General features: G+C 41.2%; 1 protein-coding gene across 6 annotated transcripts in view; it reads left to right on the top strand.

Moving 5' to 3' along the window:
- The window catches only part of pcbp3 (poly(rC) binding protein 3), a 153,900-nt gene that overhangs the window by 107,583 nt on the left and 21,610 nt on the right, over positions 1 to 24,707 (top strand). For 3 of the 6 annotated variants that reach the window (XM_023981665.2, XM_023981663.2, XM_070437567.1), the window contains 2 exons: positions 4,006 to 4,047; positions 8,688 to 8,766. In XM_023981665.2, coding sequence (XP_023837433.1) covers positions 4,006 to 4,047; positions 8,688 to 8,766 — 121 coding nt within the window. The remainder of the gene's footprint in view (positions 1 to 4,005; positions 4,048 to 8,687; positions 8,767 to 24,707) is intronic. The other 3 variants (XM_023981666.3, XM_023981664.2, XM_070437566.1) reach the window with 1 other exon arrangement.

The following is a 24,707-nucleotide window of genomic DNA, read 5'->3' on the forward strand; positions in this document are numbered from 1 at the left end:
AGTAGCATTGAAATGATAACCGGGGGTTGGGATGGGGGGTTGGAAGAATTACCTGCAAAATGAGGGGTCCTTTGGGATGTCAAGACCGAAATGAACAGCATGGCTATTGGACAGCATGGCTATTGGACTATTAACACGACGAGGGGTCCTTTAGGATGTCAGGGCCGAAATGAACAGCATGGCTATTGGACAGCATGGCTATTGGACTATTAACACGACGAGGGGTCCTTTAGGATGTCAGGGCCGAAATGAACAGCATGGCTATTGGACTTTTTAAAACACCTTTGTGGGTTAACCATCGAAAGAGAGAATTTAAGTTCAGATTGTGTTTCAAAACACTCCTAACTAATGACTTGCATGCAAGCTCTACTTGTACAGTGCACCCCTCCTCTTTCAAAAATATATAATATCCTTTTAACATTCCTGATGACTTGTTATCATCTTTTTAAAGGTAGACTCAGCGATATGACGTACACTATATTGCCAAAAGTATGTGGACACCTGCTCGTAGAACATCTCATTCAAAAATGATTGGCATTAACATGGAGTTGGTGTCCCCTTTGCTGCTATAACAGCCTTGATCAAAGTTGCTTGGACAGAGATAAAATGAATCATTGACATATTCTGTGCAACTACGCTGCCAGCTACTAACTATTTGTTTAGTAAGGCCTTCAAGCATTTTAAGTAGTAGATCAGAACTACATTTTCTGTGCACTTTTTGTGAATATATATAGGGAGTCAGAAACAGGGTAATCCAACACAACAATATATATGCACAAACTGTAACAGGTCATGTGGCATCAAGAACAGGAGCGACCATGTTACGCTTTCTGTAGATTATCAAGTTCAAAATCTGCTTGAAAATGTCAAAGTAAGATACTCCCTTAAGCACATATGTACATGGGCAACATCAAAGAATATACTTGGTGCAATGTAAAAAACTTTCTCGTCCGGGGGGAATCCTTAACAATAAATCAAATCAAATTGTATTTGTCACATGCTTCATGAAGAACAGGTGTAGACTAACAGTGAAATTATTACTTACAAGCCCTTCCCAACAATGCAGTGATTTTTTTTTTTAAATGATAGAAAAATAGAAACAATTCTAAAATAATAACAAGGAATAAATACACAATGAGCAACGATAACTTGGCTATATACACGGGGTACCAGTACCAAGTCGATGTCCAGTGGTACGGGGTAATTGAGGTAGATAAACTACATGGCCAAAAGTATGTGGACATTTTGGGGCTTCCAATGTTGACTTCCTCATTCAAGTACCAAGAACAAAGTACAGAAAAAGTGTCCAAGCTGAAGTAAATACAATGTAGCAACTTGCATGACCAAAATATGTGGACACCTGCTCGGTGAATATCTCATTCCAAAATCATTGGCATTAATATGGAGTTGGTCTTCCCTTTGCTGCTATAACAGCCCCCGCTCTTCTGGGAAGACTTTCCAGTAGATGTTGGAACATTGCTGTGGGAACTTGCTTCTGTTCAACCACAAGAGCATTAGTGAGGTCGGGCACTGATGTTGGACATACAATAATTGTCTGTTTCCTGGCCATGGACCCAAAATATCAATTGTTTGTTCCCCGAGGCACTTAGTTATCACTTTTGCCTTATGCAAGGTGCTCCATCATGTTGGAAAATTCATTTTTTGTCACCAAACTGTTCCTGAATGGTTGGGAGAGGTTGCTCTCGGAGGATGTGTTGGTACCATTCTTTATTCACGGCTGTGTTCTTAGGCAAAATTGTGAGTGAGCCCACTCCCTTGGCTGAGAAGAAACCCCACACATGAATGGTCTCTACTGTTAGCATGACATAGGACTGATGGTAGTGCTCACCTTGTCTTCTCTGGACAAGCTTTTTTCCGGATGCCCCAAACAATCGGAAAGGGGATTAATCAGAAAAATTACTTTACCCCAGTCCTCAGCAGTACAATCCCTGTACCTTTTGCAGAATATCAGTCTGTCCCTGATGTTTTTCCTGGAGAGAAGTGGCTTCTTTGCTGGCCTTCTTGACACCAGGCCATCCTCCAAAGGTTTTCGCCCCACTGTGCGTGCAGATGCTCTCACACCTGCCTGCTGCCATTCCTGAGCAAGCGCTGTACTGGTGGAGCCCCGATCCCACAGCTAAATCAACTTTAGGAGACAGTCCTGGCGTTTGCTGGTCTTTCTTGGGCGCACTGAAGCCTTCTTCACAACAATTGAACCGCTCTCCTTGAAGTTCTTGATGATCCGATAAATGGTTGATTTAGGTGCAATCTTACTGGCAGCAATACCCTTGCCTGTGAAGCCCTTTTGTTCAAAGCAATGATGACGGCACGTGTTTCCTTGCAGGTAACCATGATTGACAGAGGAAGAACAATGATTCCAAGCACCACCCTCCTTTTGAAGCTTTCAGTCTGTTTTTCGAACTCAATCAGCATGACAGAGTGATCTCCAGCCTTGTCCTCGTCAACACTTACACCTGTGTTAACGAGAGAATCTTTGCCATTTTCATGGCAAAGAGGGACTTTGCAATTAATTTGTAACATTCTGGAGTATATGCAAATTGCCATCATACAAACTGAGGCAGCAGACTTTGTGAAAATTGATATTTGTGTCATTCTCAAAACTTTTGGCCACGACTGTATGCTGTAGCGTTAAGATGTCCCTTCAATGGAACTAAGGGGCCTAGCCCAAACCATGGAAAATATCCCCAGACCATTATTACACCTACACCAAACTTTGCAGTCGGCACTATGCATTGGGACAGGTAGCGTTCTCCTAGCATCCGCCAAATTCAGATTAGTCCGTTGGACTGCCAGATGGGTGTGATTCATCACTCCAGAGAACACGTTTCCATTGCTCCAGAATCCAATGGCGGCGAGCTTTACACCACTCCAGCCGACGATTGGCATTGTGCATGGTGTGCGGCTGCTTGGGCATGGAAACCCATTTCATGAAGCTCCCGACTAACAGTTTTAGTGCTGAAGTTACTTCCAGAGGCAGTTTGGAACTCGGAGGTGAGTGTTGCAACTGAGGACTGACGTTGTTGCTCCTAGATGTTTTCACTTCAAAATAACAGCACTTACAGTTGACCGGAGCAGCTCGAGCAGGGCAGATATTTGACGGACTGACTTGTTGGAATGGTGGTATCCTATGACGGTGCCACATTGAAAGTCACTGAGCTCTTCAGTAAGGCCATTCTACTGGCAATGTTTGTCTATGGAGATTGCATGGCCGTGTGATCGATGTTATACACCTGTCAGCAACGGGTGTGGCTGAAATAGCCGAATCCAATCATTTGAAGCGGTGTCCACATACTTTTGTACATATAGTCTAGATGCAGAAAGTTAACAGCATAGTGAGTCATTTTCAGCAACAACTAAGAGCGTGGAAGCGAGAGGCTCAACTCCTCCTCTGTTTTGGTGCCCTGGCTACCACGCTGTGGATAGCATGAAGCTTAACTGTGCCCATGTGCAGATACTGTGTGAGAGCGAAGTCTTACATTTTGCTAATCTCAATATCTGCGGTGCTGCTTGTAGCAACGTCTATTCGCTGATTCTACCTTTAACATTTTTGATTACTGCATCTGCTACTAATACAACTACTCATCCACTACCACTACTGTAAATTAGTCAAAGATATTACATGTAATGAATAGTAGTTATAGTCAAGGCATCACAGTACAAACATGTGGTTGACTATCACCTATTAAAGGGATATCATATAAGGCAAGTTTTTCGAAAGTCATGTTAGTTCATTCACAGTGGTTTGAAATTGTTCAGTGTTCATATTTTATATAAACTTGGTGGATGACATTTATGCAACATTGTCTAGTATAAAATGCCTTTGAGGGAAACAAATACTATTTAGGCAATTGAATGAGACAGTACTTAAGTCTGAGATAATGATTGAACTTCAGAGTAGTCTCTGGGGTTACATGTATAAGAAGTATTCCCTGTGAAGACAGATGATAATATTTCCGTTTTTGTGTTTCTTCTTCCTCCATACAGGCCTACACAATTCAGGGACAATATGCCATCCCACACCCAGATGTGAGTTCCAAGTCTCTGCTGTCAGATCTTATTACTGTTAAAAGTCTGCACATTTCTTAGACTTACACCTATTAATATTAACCCGTGATATTAATACAACATTGTTCTCAGTGTAAGCCTTCCCGAAACCTCCAATCTCAGGTCTAGGCCTGTTGCAATTTTAAAATGAGGCACTTAAGGAACACGTTTTTGGTTTAGAGTGATTTTTTCCCCAATTTAGAATTGCATACACCCAACAGTCTCCACACCCAGGAAATTGCTTTTGACTGATGTCGTGCTCTGTTGCAGTATTTATGACTAAGTAGAACGTGATAGAACTGGTTGTCTGGGTGTGGACACCTCCTAAATTCCACAAGGCCATACAAAGTCTCCAATGTTTTTTGGTGTGTTTTTAAAAAATGTAACCCTTCCACCACCGCCCGTCTTCGGAGGACACATATCTTTTATGCTACATATACATACATTTTACATATACATGTTACATACATGGACTTTTATATACAGCAATCACATAACAATAATACATTTACCGAACATAAGCTCTTTAATCCCACCCCTCAGCCACTCTCAACCCATTCCACCTATCACCATAGACCACCCTCGTTTGGTTTCCATGTGCCATATATTTTTCAATTGTGCTGTGAAGTTTTACATACATTTTAAACCTTTCTAATTGCATAGTATACACATATTGTGAGCTAAAGATGAAAACCTTTCTTACAAGTATTATAATATTATTTATTGACTGACTATGGCTTTCCAAATCGCCCAACACTGCTATTTTGTTAGGTTAATTTTAAGTGAATGTTGTGATTTTTTAACCATTCCTGACCAGAAACAAGCTACATAGGGGCAATACCAGAATAAATTATCAAATGATTATGTCTCTTCGCAGCAAAATCTACAGAGCTGAGATTGTTGTATGCCCCATATACAGTGGCAAGAAAAAGTATGTGAACCTTTGGAATTACCTGGATTTACACATAAATTGGTTATCAAATTTGAGCTGATCTTCATTTAAGTCACAACAATAGAAAAACATACTGTGCTTAAACCAATAACACACAAATTATTGTCTATATTGAATACATTGTTTAAAAATTCACAGTGTAAGTTAGAAAAAGTATGTTAACCCCAAAAGCTAATTGGAGTCAGGAGTCAGCTAACCTGGAGTCCAATCAATGAGACGAGATTGGAGATGTTGGTTAGAGCTGCCTTGCCCTATAAAAAACACTCACAAAATTTGAGTTTGCTATTCACAAGAAGCATTGCCTGATGTGAACCATGCCTCAAACAAAAGAGATCTCAGAAGACCTAAGATTAAAAATTGTTCACTTGCATAAAGCTGGAAAGGGTTACAAAAGTATCTCTAAAAGCCTTGATGTTCACCACGGTAAGACAAGCTGTCTATAAATGGAGAAAGTTCAGCACTGTTGCTACTCTCCTTAGGAGTGGCCGTCCTGCAAAGATGACTGCAAGAGCCCAGCGCAGAATGCTCAGTGAGGTTAAGAAGAATCCTAGAGTGTCAGCTAAAGACTTACATACATCTCTGGAACATACTAACATCTTAGTTGACGAGTCTACGATACGTAAAACACTAAATAAGAATGGTGTTCATGGGAGGACACCACGGAAGAAGAATCCACTACTGTCCACAAAAACATTGCTGCACGTCTGAAGTTTGCAAAAGTGCACCTGGATGTTCCACAGCGCTACTGACAAAATATTCTGTGGACAGATGAAACTACAGTTCAGTTGTTTGGAGGGAACACACAACACTATGTGTGGAGAAAAAAAGGCACAGGCACTGGACAGCTTGCTATCATCAACAGAAAAATTAATTCCCAAGTTTATCAAGACATTTTGCAGGAGAATGTCTGTCCGCCAATTGAAGCTCAACAGAAGTTGGGTGATGCAACAGGACAACGACCCTAAACACAGAAGTAAACCAACAACAGAACGCCTTCAGCAGAAGAAAATAGTGGCCCAGTCAGTCCTGAACTCAACCCGATTGAGATGCTGTGGCATGACCTCAAGAAAGCAATTCATACCAGACATCCCAAGAATATTGCTAAACTGAAACAGTTTTGTAAAGAGGAATGGTCCAGAATTCCTCCTGACCGTTGTGCAGGTCTAATCCGCAACTACAGAAAACATTTGGTTGAGGTTATTGCTGCCAAAGGAGGGTCAACCAGTTATCACATACTTTTCCCACCCTGCACTGTGAATGTTTACACGGTGTGTTCAATAAAGACATGATAACGTATAATTGTTTGTGTGTTATTAGTTTAAGCAGACTGTGTTTTGTCTATTGATGTGACCTAGATGAAGTTCAGATCAAATTTTATGACCAATTTCTGCAAAAATCCAGGTATTTCCAAAGGGTTCACATCCATTTTCTTGAAACTGTATATACCATTTACGTTGGTGGCAGGAATTTTGTATAATAATTTAAATGGACAAACTTGTGTTGAATCAAGTGTTTTTTGTATCTGTTCATAAACCATCGAAAATCTCTTCCCATTTATTTTGCAGCCTGTATGGCACAGCTGTCAACATTTTGGTCCTCAAATGAAACTGGTATATTTTTCTATTTATGCCAATTATTTTCAGACAGTTTGTATCTTTAATATATGGCAGACAAACAAGTTCCCTAACTTCTCCCTCTTCTACTTGGCTCCTCCATTTTTGTGGTAATGCTGCACTCAGTCGGTTATAAATTGGGATTGAGCAGACATTCACATATATTTTTGAAAGCTGCATATGTGACTTAATTCCAGCAAATATTTTCTATATCTAATATTATTAAGAAATATAATACCACTTTTAATGAAAATCAATAAAGAATGTTTTTTTATTCATCAGTATATTTGAGTTTAACCCTAATATTTATTATAATATTTGTTCTATCTTTTCTGGAGGATAAATCATATTCTACATAGGGTCCATGAATAATTTAACTTCATCTGTCTCTGTCTCGAGAGCATCTCGAGAGCTATCGCGTGTCAGATCCTTTAATTCGGAGAAGGCAGTGATTGATGGCAGGGGAACCATTGGTTGACATTACAATCACTCAAATAGGGCCTTGACATCCTCCCCACCCTCTTTAAGCTACTCTTTAAAGGGTGAGGGATTCTCAAGCATCCGTCTCGCTCATTATTGAAGGCAATGATAGACAGTGAGGGAAAATTGTCAAATGCAAAGTTTTATATGGGCCAAGTGTTGTTGGACTGACAGCCAGGCCCATGAAGGTTGTCTTGTTGGTCTTTGCAAGGTTGCCCATCTCTGGTTTACTGTAAGAAATGGTTTGAGTGGTCAATCTTGAGTTATACTGTATGTTACTAGATTATTAATTGTAAAGAATAAATACAGGATTTGTGAATTTCGGACTGATGTGTCATCCACGTTGTAAGACGAGCATATCGTTCCATCATGGTTACGCACCATCGATTTTCCCCAAAGTTACCTGAATACAGTTTTGAATCAAGGAGTTGTTACATTTTTTGAAGTTTTAGATGCAACAACAATAAATGACAAACAAGGATCTCACATAGATTTAAGTTACTGGCCAGTGCATGTCAGATCACATTGTTCTGTGTTCTCTGTGTTCTAAATTTAAACACACGGTTTCAGCCCCAAACCGGTCATGGCTAATCTTAAATAAAACATTGAAACATTCTTTCCTTAGCTTTGTCTAATTGCATAAACTTAAGTCTAGCTCATAAGGTTTGTGATTGCAATTGCAGTATTTACTGTATGTTAACCATTAGACTCCAACCCTAGGCACCATAACAATGGAGGCTACAACCATGTATTGGGGTATATTTATTTAATCAGACAATTTCGGGAAGTGAGTCAGACGTTTTGATAAATGTTGCAAAAAAACTCAAATTACTGGACCTTTACACAGAAAACCAACCAGATTGAAGTGTTCACACATACATTGCATCACAGATAAATGCATTAAATTAGAATGTTAAGAAGTTAGTTGATGTCTTCATTACCAATCAATGGAAAATATTATAATGCAACAAGTTGTCTGTGTTGATCTTTCCTGTGAAAAAGCTGCATCTCTGTTGATTATGCAATCCATCTGCTATTACAAACTAGATAAAGCAGCAAATATAACACCCCATCTCAACCACATTGGGCTAAGTCCTTCTCAAGTTCTCTTTCTCTCTCGCTCTCGCTCTCGCTCTCTCGCTCTCTCTCTCTCTCGTTCTCTCGCTCTGTCTGTCTGTCTGTCTGTCTGTCTGTCTGTCTGTCTGTCTGTCTGTCTGTCTGTCTGTCTGTCTGTCTGTCTGTCTGTCTGTCTTTTTTTTTGTCCGTCTCTCTGTCTTTCTGTCTTTCTGTCTGTCTCTCTCTCTACCTCTCTCCCTTCCTTTCACTCTGTCTTTCTGTCTGTCTGTCTGTCTGTCTGTCTGTCTGTCTGTCTGTCTGTCTGTCTGTCTGTCTGTCTGTCTGTCTGTCTGTCTGTCTGTCTCTTTTGCTCTCTCAACTCCCACCACCATGTGTCATGCCTCCTCTCCTCACTGTTTCTCCTCACTGTTCTAGTTTTAAGTTCTTGATTTCTCGTCGGTGTGACCTTGTGTGACCTTACAATAACCTCTTAGTTCTACTGTCGCTCCTACCCCCCTCAGCAGTTGACCAAGCTCCACCAGTTGGCTATGCAGCAAACCCCCTTTACCCCCCTCGGACAGACCACCCCTGCTTTCCCTGGTACGTACCCACAAGCCCTCTCTCAACACTTCCTTCTTTTTGTATCTGTAGACACTGTCGTCTCTTTCTTCTTCTTCTCTCTTTCCTCTCTTTCCCCATGTCTCTGGTGGTGGCTTTTCTCCCAAGCTTGGCTTTTTGTTTGGCCCTGCCTTCATTTGGTCAACCAGAGAGGGTCTTTGGATGATATTTTGTCACGCATGAGGACTCTTATTTTGAAATACCATCTGGCAACAACTATATGCTACATCCCAGCTATGGTCTCTTTTGAGATTTAGTTAGTTCCCAGTTAATGTGAAAAGGACAGACACATGGACAGAGGACAACTCAAGTCTCCTGCATCTGTATTATATGGCTTGGACTTCAGTACTAAGATTATTGTCCTCGTATAATGTAAAACTCAGGTATTTGTAAAAGACACAAACAAGGTCTCATGAATAAAGATGGCGCCGTTTGATTCCTCTTTCCACCAGTGTCATCTACAAGGACTTGACGATTACCATTTTATACAGGACAGGATTGATTGATTAAAACAACAACCAGCTTTTCAGACCCTCCAAAGGGTCTTATTGACCCTACGTTTCAGAGTTCCTGATTCCTAAATGCCTTTCAAAACAGATCCTGAGAATCACGAGGAGGAACACCATCAAAAACCTCCAGCTGTCAATGTTCTTCGAATTTGAAAAAAGCAAGTCGGTTGCACTTTATTTGACGGTGAAATCACTATTTTGTACTTTTCTTTCAGAGCAGGCAATGCACCAAACAATAGGCCTACATAACCTCGTACTCTCTTTCACAAACACCTGACTGACTGTACAGTGGGGTCCAAAATTATTGTAATTATTATTGTAATTTTTTAAATTACACCCTTGATAAAGATGAGCAAAAAATACTGTAAAAATAAAGAATATTTGTATGGGAAATTATGGTATTTTATACTGTTACAATTACTCAGAGAAAGAGGTTTTGTTTAACAAGTGCTATATTTTTTCTCGAAAAAGTGGTCAAAATTATTGCCACCCCATACTTTTCAATAACTCACCTTGCGAGGATAATGGCACTGAGCCTTTTTCTAAAATGTTTTATGAGATTGGAGAACACATTGGGACCATTCCTACATACAGAATCCTTCCAGATCGTTGATATCCTTCACCTGCTCTTATGGACTGCCCTCTTCAATTCAAACCACAGGTTTTTAATGGTGTTCAAGTTCAGGGGACTGACCATTGGAAAATGTTGAATTTGTTGTCAATTAACCATTTATGTGTGGATTATTTGTGCTTGGGGTTATTGTCTCCCTGGTAAATCCACTTGGTGCCAAGTTTCAGCCTCCTGGCAGAGGCAACCAGGTTTTTGGCTAAAATGTCCTGGTTCTGGGTAAAGTTCATGATGTCATTCACCTTAACACGGGTCCAAGGACAAGTGAAAGCAAAATAGCCCCATAACATCAAAGGTACAGCACCATATTTTACAGTAGGTATGGGGTTCTTTTCTGCTTATGCAACCTTATTTCGACGCCAAACCCACCACTTGTGTGCGTGGCCAAAGAGCTCTATTTTCATGTCATCCAACAATTGTAAACACCTGAAGTTTGATAAACGGCAATGGCACTTAGATTAGAATCCGTGCTATGGTAAGATGACATGAAAATACAACTCTTCGGCCACACACATTGTTACAGGCTTTGGTTTTTCTCTCCATTTTAGCTTGTGTACCTAGTACCTTAACACGTTCAGGGCCAATTTTACCATGTAAATCTTGGTGGGGCAACAACAAATAAGTGGGATGCATGCCAGCAAAGCCACTACACAACACAACACTAAAAAATACATTAATTGCACTATAGCGGTGCCCACAAACTGTTAGGGCCTGTCATCAAAGTATGGCATTCTCTGGATTTATGGTGCTTTCAAAACAACTGGGAACTCTGGAAAAAAACAAGGTCGAATCAGGATGACGTCATTGATCTTCAGGTTGTAACTCTAGAAAGGGGCCGGATTTACAATTCCCAGTTGGATGACCCCTTTTTCCAATTGGTAGTTACAGTCTTGTCTCCAGTACGGACTTAGGAGAGGCGAAGGTCGAGAGCCGTGCGTCCTCCGAAACACAACCCAGCCAAGCGGCACTGCTTCTTGACACAATGCCTGCTTAACCTGGAAGCCAGCCACACCAACGTGACGGAGGAAACACCGTACACTTGGCAGCCATGTCAGCGTGCATTGCGCCTGGCCCGCCACAGGAGTTGCTAGAGCGCGATGGGACAAGAACATCCTTGCCAACCAAACCCTCTCCTAATCCGGATGACACTGGGCCAATTGTGCCCCGCCCCATGGGTCTCCCAATCGTGGCCGGCTGCGACAGAGCCTGGACTCAAACCAGGATCTCTAATGGCACAGCTAACACTGTGATGCAGTGCTTTAGACCACAGTGCCACTCGGAGGCCTTAGCAGTTGTTTTTTTGAGTGCTGCACAAATCATGCTTCATTGACAGCATGGCCAATGTTGAATGTTTATTTTTTTAAACTTGGAAAAGAGACCCTTAATCCAGATTTGGGACCACACAGCCACTCCACTGAATAGCAAGCGAGTGATTGCTTTGCAATGGTTGCAGTTAGCCACTGTCACTGATTCCTTCCAAACCACTCATTGTTGAATTTGCGATTTCCAACTTGTTATGTAATGTTTATGTCCAATGACTGATGAGCACCGATACATTTTATCTGTAATTTCTCTTCATTAATTCTCTTCATGTGACAAGGATTTAAAAGGATTTGCCAGTAGATTGTCTACTTGATTCATGATGATGACTGCTAGCTAAGATTGTGAAAGTATGATGTTGACATGATCAGTCCAATCAAAGCTACTATACATATAACGTGATTTGAAGTAATTCTATCTGTGGCCAATTACCTTGATCCTTCTTGGATGGGCACGTCTAATGTAAGTCTATGGCAGCCCCCAAGGGGCTAGAATTTTCTAACTCTACCCTTGGACTTGGCGGTTACGTAGTGTCCCCATGAGAGACAGAACACTGAGACAATCACGGCGAACGCTCTGTATTTTCTGCTGGCTTGCTCCACCACCACAGAAAACACTGAGCTAGGCTGAAACATCAGCATTTTGGAGCTGCCTTACTCAAGAAAACAAAAAAGAGACCATGTTTGTATGCGGCTTTATTAAGTCAATGATATATATATGTTTTACATTGTTTGTAAAATGATATGTGACAAGTATTAATTAACATACAAAACAGGCAAGCCCAAAATGATGGGTCGACACTGAACACGCTGTGGAGTGTACTGATTGGAGTCACCTCGTTACTCAGTATCTGTTTTAACTGTACTTGCCGAGCTGGTATTTAAGACCTGCTAGCCCTTTCCATCAGGTGGGGAGAGATGTTGGAAAAGCTACATGTCATGTTATCTCTTCCACCTTAGAGAGCCGAACAAAGCCTTCATCCTCCCCTATTCAGTTTTTCTTCATATCCATTGGTACTCGATTTTCTAAGTTGGTATGGGTTACTCTGTTCTCAGGCAAATCCAGTGGGTGTCCATGGTTGGTGTCTTTTAAGACCCTACTCGATTTACTTGGCCAGCACCCCATAAAAAAAAACTATGGATTCCTTTCGGAACCAATTCTAAAACCACACCTGTTTCGTTTGGTTGTAAGTGACTGGTTGTTATTTCCCCTTTTCTGTTGAGCAACAATACTTTGGGTTATTTTTTAGGGAACGTAACAAAATGGGGGCTCGTCAAGGATCCTGTTTCCTATCCTAGTAGTCACATTATTATGGTGTTCGCTCTAATCACCTAGTCTGAAGCTCTACTGTGCTCAAATATTTGAGTGTTCAAACAATACTATTGTTGTAGAGTTTCTGTCACTACCAACCAACATAGGGTTATAGGGTTGGTGAAAGTTTCATAAGCACACAGGGGGAAAAAACAAGGGCTTTAATTTGTGAGCATTTATGGAAACACCTACTTGGGAGATACTAGATAAGTGGGCGAAGGTGAATCTACTCAACATTGCAAAGCATTATGACATCAGTTTGACATCTGCCAATTCAAAAGTAGTAGCCAAAGAGTTACTTGATGCTGCTTTGGTGGAGATGGAAATCCTCCCAGAGAGAGAGGGTGATGATGATGAAAAGGATCTTACGGGGAGTAGAGAAATCCCTTTAGACGTGCAGCTGCGGGAGTTGAACTACAGGCGAAATTGGAGCAACGGAAGTTGGAATTTGAGAAAAAGGAACTCGAGTTAGTGCGAGTAGAAAAGGAAAAAGAATGTGCAGCCAGAACGTAATGTCGTGGAAATTCTATTCAGAAAGGAAGAGACTGTAGATTCTTCAAACAACAACTTTTATCATCATATCTGGAGCAGTTAACAATCCCATCAACAGTGCGGAGTTAAGGGCCCAGCGAACCATAGTTGAGTCTCAGCTTTTATAACCTTTGTCTACGTGGAAGTTTAGCAGATGTGTGAGATCATGATGGGAACATGGAGTACAACCAAGTGATAACGGCAGTTTTGTTGCTCTTTTCTGCTGATAGAATTATCGCTGCTGCTTAAGCTAGCCTCTGTTCTCTTCATATCTCTACACAGCTATGCCCTTAAAAGATATGCAAAGAACAGGATGGACCAAAAACTGGTCACTCTCAGACGGCCCTTTGTCTTTGGCCACATGATTAAGTTACTCAAAAACAAGTGAGGAAAAACACTAGCTTCTTCGTACATGACAGAAACAGACAGTGGAAATGTACAGGTTTAAGGCTTATACAGTGCATGTGCATAACAGAGTTTGTAACTTTCCCCACCATAGTACTAAGAAGATGAAGAACATGTGCATGCCATCCGATTTAAAGAGGTAATCTGGAAGTACTCCGAATCCAGACAAGCCGTCCTGCCCCCTCAGCAGTTTGATCTTAGTCGGAACAGCCAGCTTGTCCCACCTTTCAACAAAAAGGAGGTGGACGTATATTTTACACCGTTTGAGTGGATTACCACGTCCTTCAAGTAGCCACGCAATATCTGGTCATGCTCCTACAAAGTAGTCTTGTGGGAAAAGCTCAGAAAGTGTACGCCGCTTTATCTCTTGAGATAAGATTCTGGCTCTGTTAAAGTTGCTATCCTTCAGGCTTACGAGTTGGTCCCAGAGGCATACAGACAACAGTTCCGTACATTTCAAAAGACAGAATAGCAAAGTCATGTTGAATTCTCAAGGGAACAAGTTTTTTTCATCATTGGGGTGCTTCTCGGGCAATTCAAGAGTGTCTTTCACTAATGAGCACAAGGATCTCACACTCGAGAAAGTTGCGGTCCTTGCAGATACATTTGTGTTGACATATAAAACTACTGTCACAAGCAAGGCACCAAGTACCTATCCCTACACACAAAAAAATCCAGAGAAGTCAACTCTCACTACAAAGCTTCAGTCTTTTTCTCCAGTGCCCAAAGACAGGGGTGGGCAGAAAACTGGTTCCTTGTATCCACCAATTTGTCATTACTGCCATGAGAAAGGCCACACTGTCCTAAATTAAAACAGAACATGAGATAGAGAAAAAGCAGTTTCTTCTTGTGGGAGCCCTCCAGCCCATTAAGTCTCTGGTTGGGACTGGTTTATCTCCTAAACAAGCTTTTTGGTCAGACTTGTATGAACCCTTTGTTTCAGACGGGTTTGTGTCTCTGTAGAGTGGTGATACTGTCAAGCAGTCTTTAAAGATACTGCGGGACACTGGGTCAGCCGAGTCCTTCATTGTGGAGGGTGTTTTGCCTTTGAAACTTTTGCAACTGGTTACAATGTGTTAGTTCAAGGCGTGGAGGTGGCTGCATGGTAGTTCCATGCAGTCCATCCATGTAGTGAACCATCCATGCAGTGAAACTCGAGTCTGATCTTGTTTCTGGTCCTGTGGTCGTTGGAGTGAAGCTAGCCTACATGTGAAGGAGGCCTCATTCATTTTGGGCAACGATTTGGCTGGTGGGAAGGTTGTGCCAAATCTTGTCGTTTTGTAAGGTGACCAGAGTAGAGGAACCTGACGGGTTATCAAATAAATACCCTACAGTGTTCCCAGCATGTGCTGTTACATGTGCCGTGACTAAGAAGATTGCTGAAAGGAAGTCTATTGTTGAGGAGGATGTCCTCGATCCCACCACGTTTGTCCTGTCTGTGATGTTTAGGTGTGGTCCGGACTTCGGTAATCCCTCCAGAGTTGACCTCTCCTTTTGAAAAGTCCCAAAGGTGAGCGAGTTAGTAGGACATCTGAAAGAAGAGAGGGTCCCTACAGTTGACACTTCGATGTCTAGGAAGCAGCTGATTTCAAAATAGAGAAAAGATGCTTCTCTGTCCCATCTTTTTGGTGCAATACGTCCAGAAGAGGAATTTGATGAAGTTTGTGGGGTACTTTGACAGAGATGATGTTCTGATGAGGAAATGGCATTCTCATGTCACTCCTGGGCAAGCCAATTGGTGGAGTTACACTCTGACAAGAGATACTGAGGTTGGCTCACAATTGTAGTATGGTAGGCCCTATTGGGGTTAACAAGACGCATAACTTCTTATGGCCTGGTCTGAAAAATTATGTTGTAGCTTACTGTACATCCTGTCACGTTTGCCAGCTGACGGGTAAACCCAATCATACTGTTCCGATTGCATCTTTGCAGCCTATACATGCTTTTGACAAACCTTTCCAACAGGGTCCTGGTGGACTGTGTTGGTCCTTTAGCCAAATTCTCTTGACCATTCTGAGGAAAATCATGGCTACGACTGAAAAGATTTGGCATGGGTCCTCTGTCGGAGACCTTTTGAGGATCTGAGGACCCATGCCATATTTTTCAGGCTCCTGAGGGGGAATAGGTTTTGTCCTGCCCTCTTCACGACTGTCTTGGTGCGCTTGCACCATGTCAGTTTGTCGGTGATGTGGACACCAAGGAACTTGAAGCTCTCAACCTGCTCCGCTGCAGCCCCGTCGATGAGAATGGGGGCGTGCTCGGTCCTCTTTTTCCTGTCGTCCACAAACATCTCCTTTGTCTTGATCACGTTGAGGGAGAGGTTTTTTTCTTGGCACCATACGGCGAGGTCTCTGACCTCCTCCCTATAGGCTGTCTCGTCGTTGTCGGTGATTAGGCCTACCACTGTTGTGTCTTCTGCAAATGTAATGATGGTGTTGGAGTCGTGCCTGGCCGTGCAGTCATGAGTGAACAGGGAGTACAGGACGGGACTGAGCACGCACCCCTGAGGGGCCCCTGTGTTGAGGATCAGCGTGGCGGATGTGTTGTTACCTAACCTTACCACCTGGGGGGCGGCCCGTCAGGAAGTCCAGGATCCATTTACAGAGGGAGGTGTTTAGTCCTAGGGTCCTTAGCTTATTGATGAGCTTTGAGTGCACTATGGTGTTGAACGCTGAGCTGTAGTCAATGAATAGCATTCTCACGTAGGTGTTGCATTTGTCCAGATGAAAAAGGGCAGTGTGGAGTGCAATAGAGATTGCATCGTCTGTGGATCTGTTGGGGCGGTAGGAAAATTGGAGTGGATCTAGGGTTTCTGGGATAATGGTGTTGATGTGAGCCATGACCTGCCTTTCAAAGCACTACATGGCTACAGACTTGAGTGCTACGGTTTGGTAGTCATTTAAGCAGGTTACCTTAGTGTTCTTGGACACAGGCACTATGGTGGTCTGCTTGAAACATGTTGGTATTACAGACTCGGACAGGGAGAGGTTGAAAACGTCAGTGAAGACACTTGCCAGTTGGTCAGCGGCATGCTCGCAAAACACGTCCTGGTAATCCGTCTGGCCCAGCGGCCTTGTGAATGGTTTAAAGGTGGTTTAAAGGTCTTACTCATCTGCTGCGGAGAGCGTGGTCACACATTTTTCCTTAACAGCTGGTGCTCTCATATATGTTTCAGTGTTATTTGCCTCAAAACGAGTATAGAAGTAGTTTAGCTCGTCTGGTAGGCTCGTGTCACTGGGCAGCTATTGGCTGTGCTTCCCTTTATAGTCTGTTATGGTTTGCAAGCCCTGCCACATCCTGTATTACGATTCGATCATAGTCTTGTATTGATGCTTTGCCTGTTTGATGGTTCGTCAGAGGACATAGTGGAATTTCTTATAAGCTTCCGGGCAGCTCTAGCCTTTAACTCAGTGCAGATGTTGCCTGTAATCCATAGCTTCTGGTTGGGGTATGTACGGTCACAGTGGGGACGACTTCATCGATGCACTTATTGATGAAGCCAATGATTGATGTGGTGTACTCCTCAATGCCATTTGAAGAACATATTACAGTCTGTGCTAGCAAAACAAATTGTTAAGGCACCTGTGAAATTATTTTCAATGTTCAGGTTCTGCAGATAGTGCAATCTGAGCAAGGTTCAAATATCATGTCCAATTTTCAAGTAAGTGCTTCAGCAGTTGGGTGTTTTCCATTCCCCCTCTAGTGCATATCACACAGTCTCAAGGTGCTCTTGAGAGATATCATCAGACTTTAAAGCCTGATGTGTGTGAAAGACTGTGTGAAGGGGTGCCCCTAGTGCTATTTGCACCATGAGAGGTTGTTCCAGGAGTCTCTTGGTTTCAGTCAGAATAAGCATTTTTTGACATTATGTCAGAGGTTTATTGAGCTTTCTGAGAGAGAGGTTGATGTAGGACAACACCTCATACTCCAAAACAAATCTGTTGGAGAATGTATCGCTTTTCGATACAGATTGCGCTGCACCTGTGAGTTTGCCATTGAGAATTTGGAGAAGGCGCAAATGAAAATGAAAGGTACGATCGAAAAGACCCGAAGTCGCACTTTTGATGTGGGTGACCAAGTCCTGGTTTTGTTGACCGTCCCGGTGTCACCGTTGCAAGCTCGCTTTTATGGCCCTTACCTCATAGAGAACAAAGTTATTTGCAATCTGGATATTACCTCATCACCACACCAGAGCGCAGAAGAAAAATAGGCTGTGTCATGTTAACATGTTGAAGCCATACTTCACCTGTTGTGGATGGGTGGAGAAGTCGATGGGAACTGGTAGTGATTCTCTGCCTGTGGCCACTGCCGTCACAGTTGACGCTCATCTTCATCGAGAGCATGAGGAAAGCCAAATTCTCCCTGTGCCTGTGGTATGGTTGAGTAACTCTGGAAAACCATAATGGCTTTTTGGTACACTTATCTAAAGGGGATACAGGCGACATTGCTGCACTACTTTTAGAATACCAGGGTATATTCTCAGATGTGCTGACTCAGACAAATTTACTAGAGCATGACAATGACGTTGGGGACTCTGCCCCAAATAAACAGCACGTCTATCAAGTGAATCCTGAAAAGAGAGAGAAACTCTGCAGCAAGATGGAGTTCATGCTTGCACATGGCACAACATGGCAACAGTCCGTGGAATTAGCCCTGTATAATAGTACCTCAGCCGGGTGGGTCTCTGCATTTTTCCCCCAGATTTTTCGTAAACACAATGCCATTACTAAGCCAGACTCATACCCTTTGCCCAGGGTCAACAATTGTGTAGACTGTGTTGGTGCTGCCAAGTACGTTAGCAAGTTTGATCTGCTGAAGGGATATTGACAGGTCCCTCTATCTTATGGCGCCAAAGAGCTGTCTGTTTTTGTCACTCCTGATGGGTTGTTTTCTTACCTTTGTCTTCTGTTCGGTTTAAGAAATGCCCGAGCCACGTTTGAGTGTGTCATGCACATCGCACAACAGTGTATCTCGGGAAGGGCCAAGGAAAAGTCAGACCGGTCTTCTCGCCAGGAATTGCACCGAACTTTGCCCAGGTTGTTGCTTCACCTGGTATGGCAACTGCTCGGCATTTGACCGTAAGGCGCTACAGAGGGTAGTACATCACTGGGGGCAAGCTTCCTACCATCCAGGACCTATATACTAGGCGGTGTCAGAGGAAGGGCCAAAAAATTGTTAAAGACTCCAATCACCCAAGTCATAGACTGTTCTCTCTGCTACTGCACAGCAAGCGGTACCAGAGCACCAAGTTTAGGACCAAAAGGCTTCTTAACAGCTTCTACCCCCAAGCCATAAGATTGCTGAACAACTAATCAAATGGCCACCCGGACTATCCCTTTGTTTTTACTCTGCTGCTACTCTCTGTTTATTATCTATGCATAGTTACTTTACAAATTAGCTTGACTAACCTGTACGCCCGCACATTGACTCGGTACCGGTATCCCCTGTATTTAGCCTCGTTATTGTTATGTAAATTTTTGTTACTTTTTGATTGATTAGATTTTTACTGCATTGTTGGTTAAGGGCTTGTAAGTAAGCATTTCACAGTAAGGTCTACACCTGTTATATTCGGCGCATGTGACAAATAACATTTGCTTTGATTTCAGCACTTCAAATGTTTTCAGTGCCTTAGAAAGTAGTCACACCCCTTGAATGTTTCCACATTGTGTTGTGTTACAGCCTGAATTCTTACAAATTAATAAAAAATGAAAATCTGAAATGTCTTTAGTCAATAAGTATTCAACCAATTTGTTATGGCAAACCTAAATAAGTGCAGGCGTAAAAATGTGAATAATAACATAATAAGTTGCATGGACTCACTCTGTGTGCCAAAATAGTGTTTGATTACACTTTGGATGGTGTATCAATAAACCCAGTCACTACAAAGATACAGGCATCCTTCCTAATTCAGTTGCTGGAGAAGAAGAAAACCACTCAGGGATTTCACCATGAGGCCAATGGTGACTTTAAAACAGTTACAGAGTTTAATGGCTGTGATATGAGAAAAATGAGGATGGATCATCGACATTGTAGTTACTCCACAATACTAACCTAATTGACAGTGAAGTGCAGGAAGCCTGTACATAATAAAAACATTCCAAAACATGCATCCTGTTGGCAAGGAACACATTGCTGAGTAACACTCTCCATATTTTCCAGCATACTAGTGGTTGCATCATGTTATGGGTGTACTTGTAATCGTTAAAGTCTGGGGAGTTTTTCAGGATAAAAAAGAAAGGGAATGGAGCTAAGCACATGCACAATCCTAGAGGAAAACCTGGTTCAGTCTGCTTTCCACCAGACACGGGGAGATGAATTCACCTTCAGCAGAACAATGACCTAAACCACAACCCCAAATATACACTAGATTTGCTTACCATGGCAACATTGAATGTTCCTGTCTGGCCTAGTTACAGTTTTGATTTAAATCGGATTGAAAATCTATGGCAAGACTTGAAAATGGTTGTCTAGCAATGATCAACAACCAACTTGACAGAGCTTGAATAATTTTGTAAATAACAATGTGTAAATATTGTATAATCCAGATGTGCACAGCTCTTAGAGACTTACCCAGAAAGATTCACAGCTTTAATTGCTGACATAGGTGATTATAACAAGTATTGGCTCAGGGCTGTGTACACTTTTTATTTTCAATACATTTGCAAACATTTACAAAAACATGTTTTCACTTTTTCATTATGTGGTATTGTGTGTAGATGGTTAAGAAAACAAATGTAATCCTTTTTGAATTCAGGCTGTAAAACAACAAAATGTGGAATAAATCAAGGGGTATGAATCGTTTTTGAAGTCACTGTCTGTGACTTCATGTGGTATGTGGTCTATACCGATCATAACCCCTCTCGTTTCCCTGCAAAGGACTAGTTCTACAAATTGCCGGCTCCTTCACTGGAATCTGATATTTGCAGAAGTTTCCCCTTGAAATTCAACATGTCTGCGGTAAGGACAACTTGGTGGCTGATTGTCTTTCGAGGGTGGGCAGTCAATACGATTTTTGTGTTCTGTGTTTAGCCAGCAAATTGACCTGCCGCACATTTTAGATTTCCTGCATGTTTTCCATAGAGATTTGTTTTGTTTTGGTTGAGCTCTTTCTTAAGTATAATAGAGAAATATTAAAAGTGTCATTTTCCTTCTGTTTTCACAATCTTGCCCTTTACGCAGCTACTTTATTTTCTATATATACAAAAATAATAGGGATGTAAAAGCTAACTGGTAGTCTAGCTAACAAATAATACAATTGACTTCCCTTTTTTTACCTAGCTAGTTCCAGTCAGTTTTCTCATCATGAATGAAGTAGGTATAGTAACAATATTTTCTTGCAATATCGACACAATTTAGATTTATGCATTGACAGTTTGGAGTGGACACAGACCAACACTCTACCCCCACGTTGGGTCTGGATTACCAAGAGACTGCCACTGACGACCCAATCAGCACCCATCGCATCGTCCAACTTAAAATTTTTGTTAAATAAATAATTTTCCTGAGCTGTGGTTTTGCTATGCTGCATTTCTGAAACAGAAATAGCAGAGACATACAAGGATGAAACATTGCATGATTTGTAAATCATATATATTTTAATGATATCTATTGAAATTATGAATTCTTTGAGAAATACAGATACATAAATGATCAGGTAATGACTACAGATATGATAAATTTCTGAAAACGTGGATTCGTTCATGCCTGTGTATAAAGGCTTAGATTTGTCAGTATGTTGACACCCTTTCCGGAGTTAGAATATTCAACAAATATGTAAACGGGTGCATGCGCATCAGGTGCGTGTCTTGAACGTATCTCAACCCAGATATCTCCCTGGACTCAAATGGCAGCAGGGAGATTTCGGAGGTCCGGATTGAATGCATGTAGTATAAACTGTCCCATTACGGAGAATACCCTAGCTCCGTATATGAAATTAAGCTCCCTAGATTCAATGTTCGCGCCTCCATGGAAATCAAATTAGCATAATAAAAAAATCCCCATAAAAATCATTCTGTTTAAGCCACAGGTATGTTTTTTTTGCATGTGCTGTGTCTCAATACACCACATCCGCATATGTGGTGAAAGGCAGCTGAGCTGCAGCTGTGTTTGTCAGACCATGAGACATCCTGAAAAATCGGTCTTCTCATTATAACATCAGTAGTGTCTGAACGGTTTGGCCTACAAACTACAGTATTATGACCCCTCTATGGAAAGGTACCAGTTTTTTTTTAAGTATCGAAGTATACACTATGGAAGTAGTTTAGTTCCTAAAACAATTAGTTAAATATTTGTCAAATATTTTTGTTTTATTATTTCCTGATCTTTCTTATATCTCTCAGATATAGGACAGACACTTCAAAACAAACTTCCTTTTAATTTTATTCTTTGACTATCTGTGGTTCCATGTATGAATCTGTTATTCAATGTGTTTCTATGGGCTAATAGCGGTAAGGCCAAATTCGATGTTTCATCAAATAATGTTTTCATATTTTTTATGTATATCTAAAGAGGTCCTAGAATTCTAAATGAAATAGCTAAATTATCCTTGGTATGTCCATCTTGGTATGACCCCCGGCTTAGACTAGGGGTTTTAAGGACATGTGTATCTGGAGCATGTCTACACCTTATATCTAATAAAATGCCAGATATCCGGAAATATATAAAGATATCCCCTAATATTCACCGTTTTTGCCCAATGCTGTGGTTTGAATTGAAGCGAGCAGTCCATTAGCAGCAAGCAAAGGATAGCAAGGATCTGGAAAGATTATGTATGGAGGAATGGTCAAGATTTATGCATCTCATCTAATCTCATAAAGCATTTAAGAAAAAGGCTTATCCTTGCAAGGTGAGGCATTGTAAACAAGTGCCAATAATGTTGATCCTTATCTTTTTGAGAAAAAAATAACATTACTTGATAAAGGCCCAGTGCAGCCAAAATTGTGATTTCCTTGTTTTTTATATTAAATATTTCCACAATACGGATCTTAATTTGGGCCAGTTTGCTACAGCAGGAAAATAATCCTGCAGCAACATGACATTTTAATTATTATGTCGATTATAACTAATGGACATTTTTGTAAGGGTTGATACATTTTGTCTATTGGAAAATCAAGTCTGAAATTTCAAAGTGGAAATTACAAACTTCAGAAGCCTTTTTAATCCTCAAATACACTACAAGTTTTCCTGCAGCAGGGTGATCAAATTAAGATTCTACATCTGCATGAAGTCGAAATAACACTGATAATGCCCTTTCTGTGTAAGCTGAATTTTTGGCCCGCTACGTAACATCATAAGGCGATCTGATTATAATAGACTAATGAACATTCATCGTTCATTTGCATATACTGTATCCTCCTAGTTCTGGTGCTGGTCCCGCCCAAAAGCAAGAGAGACAGTGCAAAGATAGCCATACTGCAAAGTCTTCCATCCGAACAATCAATTTGTCTTATTTGGCGTTAATTAATTTTTTTATAATCAAGTGTCAGAGAAGTTCAGTCTGAACCTCCACATCTGCACACACACATCAGCTTGCATTCCAAATCAGGCTAGGTACACATCTGGATTTTCCAGCAGCTCCATCTTTGTCACATGGATCTTCAAACCAACAGCAGTAGCAACCGTTCCTGAAGTAAGTATTTAGTAAGTAAATTATATGCCATTCGTGGGTTGCATGCTTCCTCACAATATTGTGACTTAGAAAACAGATGACATTTCTAAAGGAGGCAAATAATTTGTAGGAAAACATTTTGTCATCACTGTGATGTTGCCAGTTTTACTTTAGATGGAATATAACTTTAGCTAGCTATCTAGCTAAGATTGAGGAACAGGAGTCAGACCGGATCTTAGCTAGCTAAAGTTAGCATTGCTAGCTATTTTTGATTAGCTTTAGCTAGCTAGATAGCATTTTGACTGTTGTTCAAGCTGCAGTCAGTCAGTCACCCACAACAGACCAAGGTAGCCTACTTGATTTAGCTTGTGTCTTGTATTTTTATGTTAATGTTTTCCTTGACTATACAAAGTAAATTGCTAAAATTGACAATTTGAAAAGTATTTGTCATTAGAGCTAAAACGAACTGGCTTGTGATTGGATTAGTACTGTAGCTACTAGCCTGCAGGACAGAAGAAAGAGAGAGGTTATATTATTATTATTATTAGCTAGCTAGATATCTCATACGGTTGATGTTTATTTGTGATGTGATTCCTAAAAAATAATAAGCCTTCTGGCTGTTGAATGCAAGAATGAATGTATAAATAGATAGATCATATAACTTATGAAAACTTGGGCTGGAGGTCTAGCTGGTTTGCTACAGGCATACATGATCATATTTCAGTTATGGACTATCAGATAATAAATTATGTTACATGTTTTCTCAAATGTTCAAGTGAAATCCTGAGGATTATATAATTTAACTTTGTCACCTTGCAAACAGGTTGATAATTTGTGACACAATTGCCTTCCATTGATAATCCCCTTTTTATGTGCTAAAGGGTCATCACTGAGGGAGGACTATGAGGTCATGGACGTCTTGGAGGAAGATGCTTTTGATGAGAAGCTACTTGGTGAAGATGATGATGAAGAGTATGACACACACAAAGGACAGACAGATAAACATTGACTGGCAGAGAAGCAGCTGAACTGGTTCCCCCCAATCCTCCTAGGTTGTTGCTGGTGGAGGTGGCTGCTGTACATACCAAGCTGGTAGTGCAGGTCGTAAAAATGCTCTAGCCTGGTCCCAGATCTGTTTCTGCTGTCGTGCTAACTTCTAATGCATGACAGTTGGCATGCCATGTTACCATAGTAGTTGGCTATACATATAGCACAAACAGATCGAAGACCAAGCTAACATTTTGGCTGATTGTCAGAACAGAAAGAGTGAAGCTCAAATGTACTTGAGGACTACTCTAGAAATTGTTGTCTTTGTTACAGGAAAGATAGAAAGGAGAATATGACGTGGATTGCTTGTGTGGTATCCCAATGCGAGGGAAGGTAGTTGTGTATTATTTTATGGTTATAATAGTGATGCAACTTGCACTTTGTTTCTTGGTTTGAATGAGACAATATATTCCCCTAACCTTATTCTTTCAATAAAGTAATTGTTTTATTAATATTAAATTACTTGTGTATGTCGTTCCTTATCATATGTAAGACTTAATGCATTCTGTAATTTGCTTTGGTGCAGATGTGTGTTTTATTTACTATACGGGTAAGAAACAGATGA

This window comes from Salvelinus sp. IW2-2015, linkage group LG36 (assembly GCF_002910315.2).
Source record: "Salvelinus sp. IW2-2015 linkage group LG36, ASM291031v2, whole genome shotgun sequence".
Taxonomy (NCBI): domain Eukaryota; kingdom Metazoa; phylum Chordata; class Actinopteri; order Salmoniformes; family Salmonidae; genus Salvelinus; species Salvelinus sp. IW2-2015.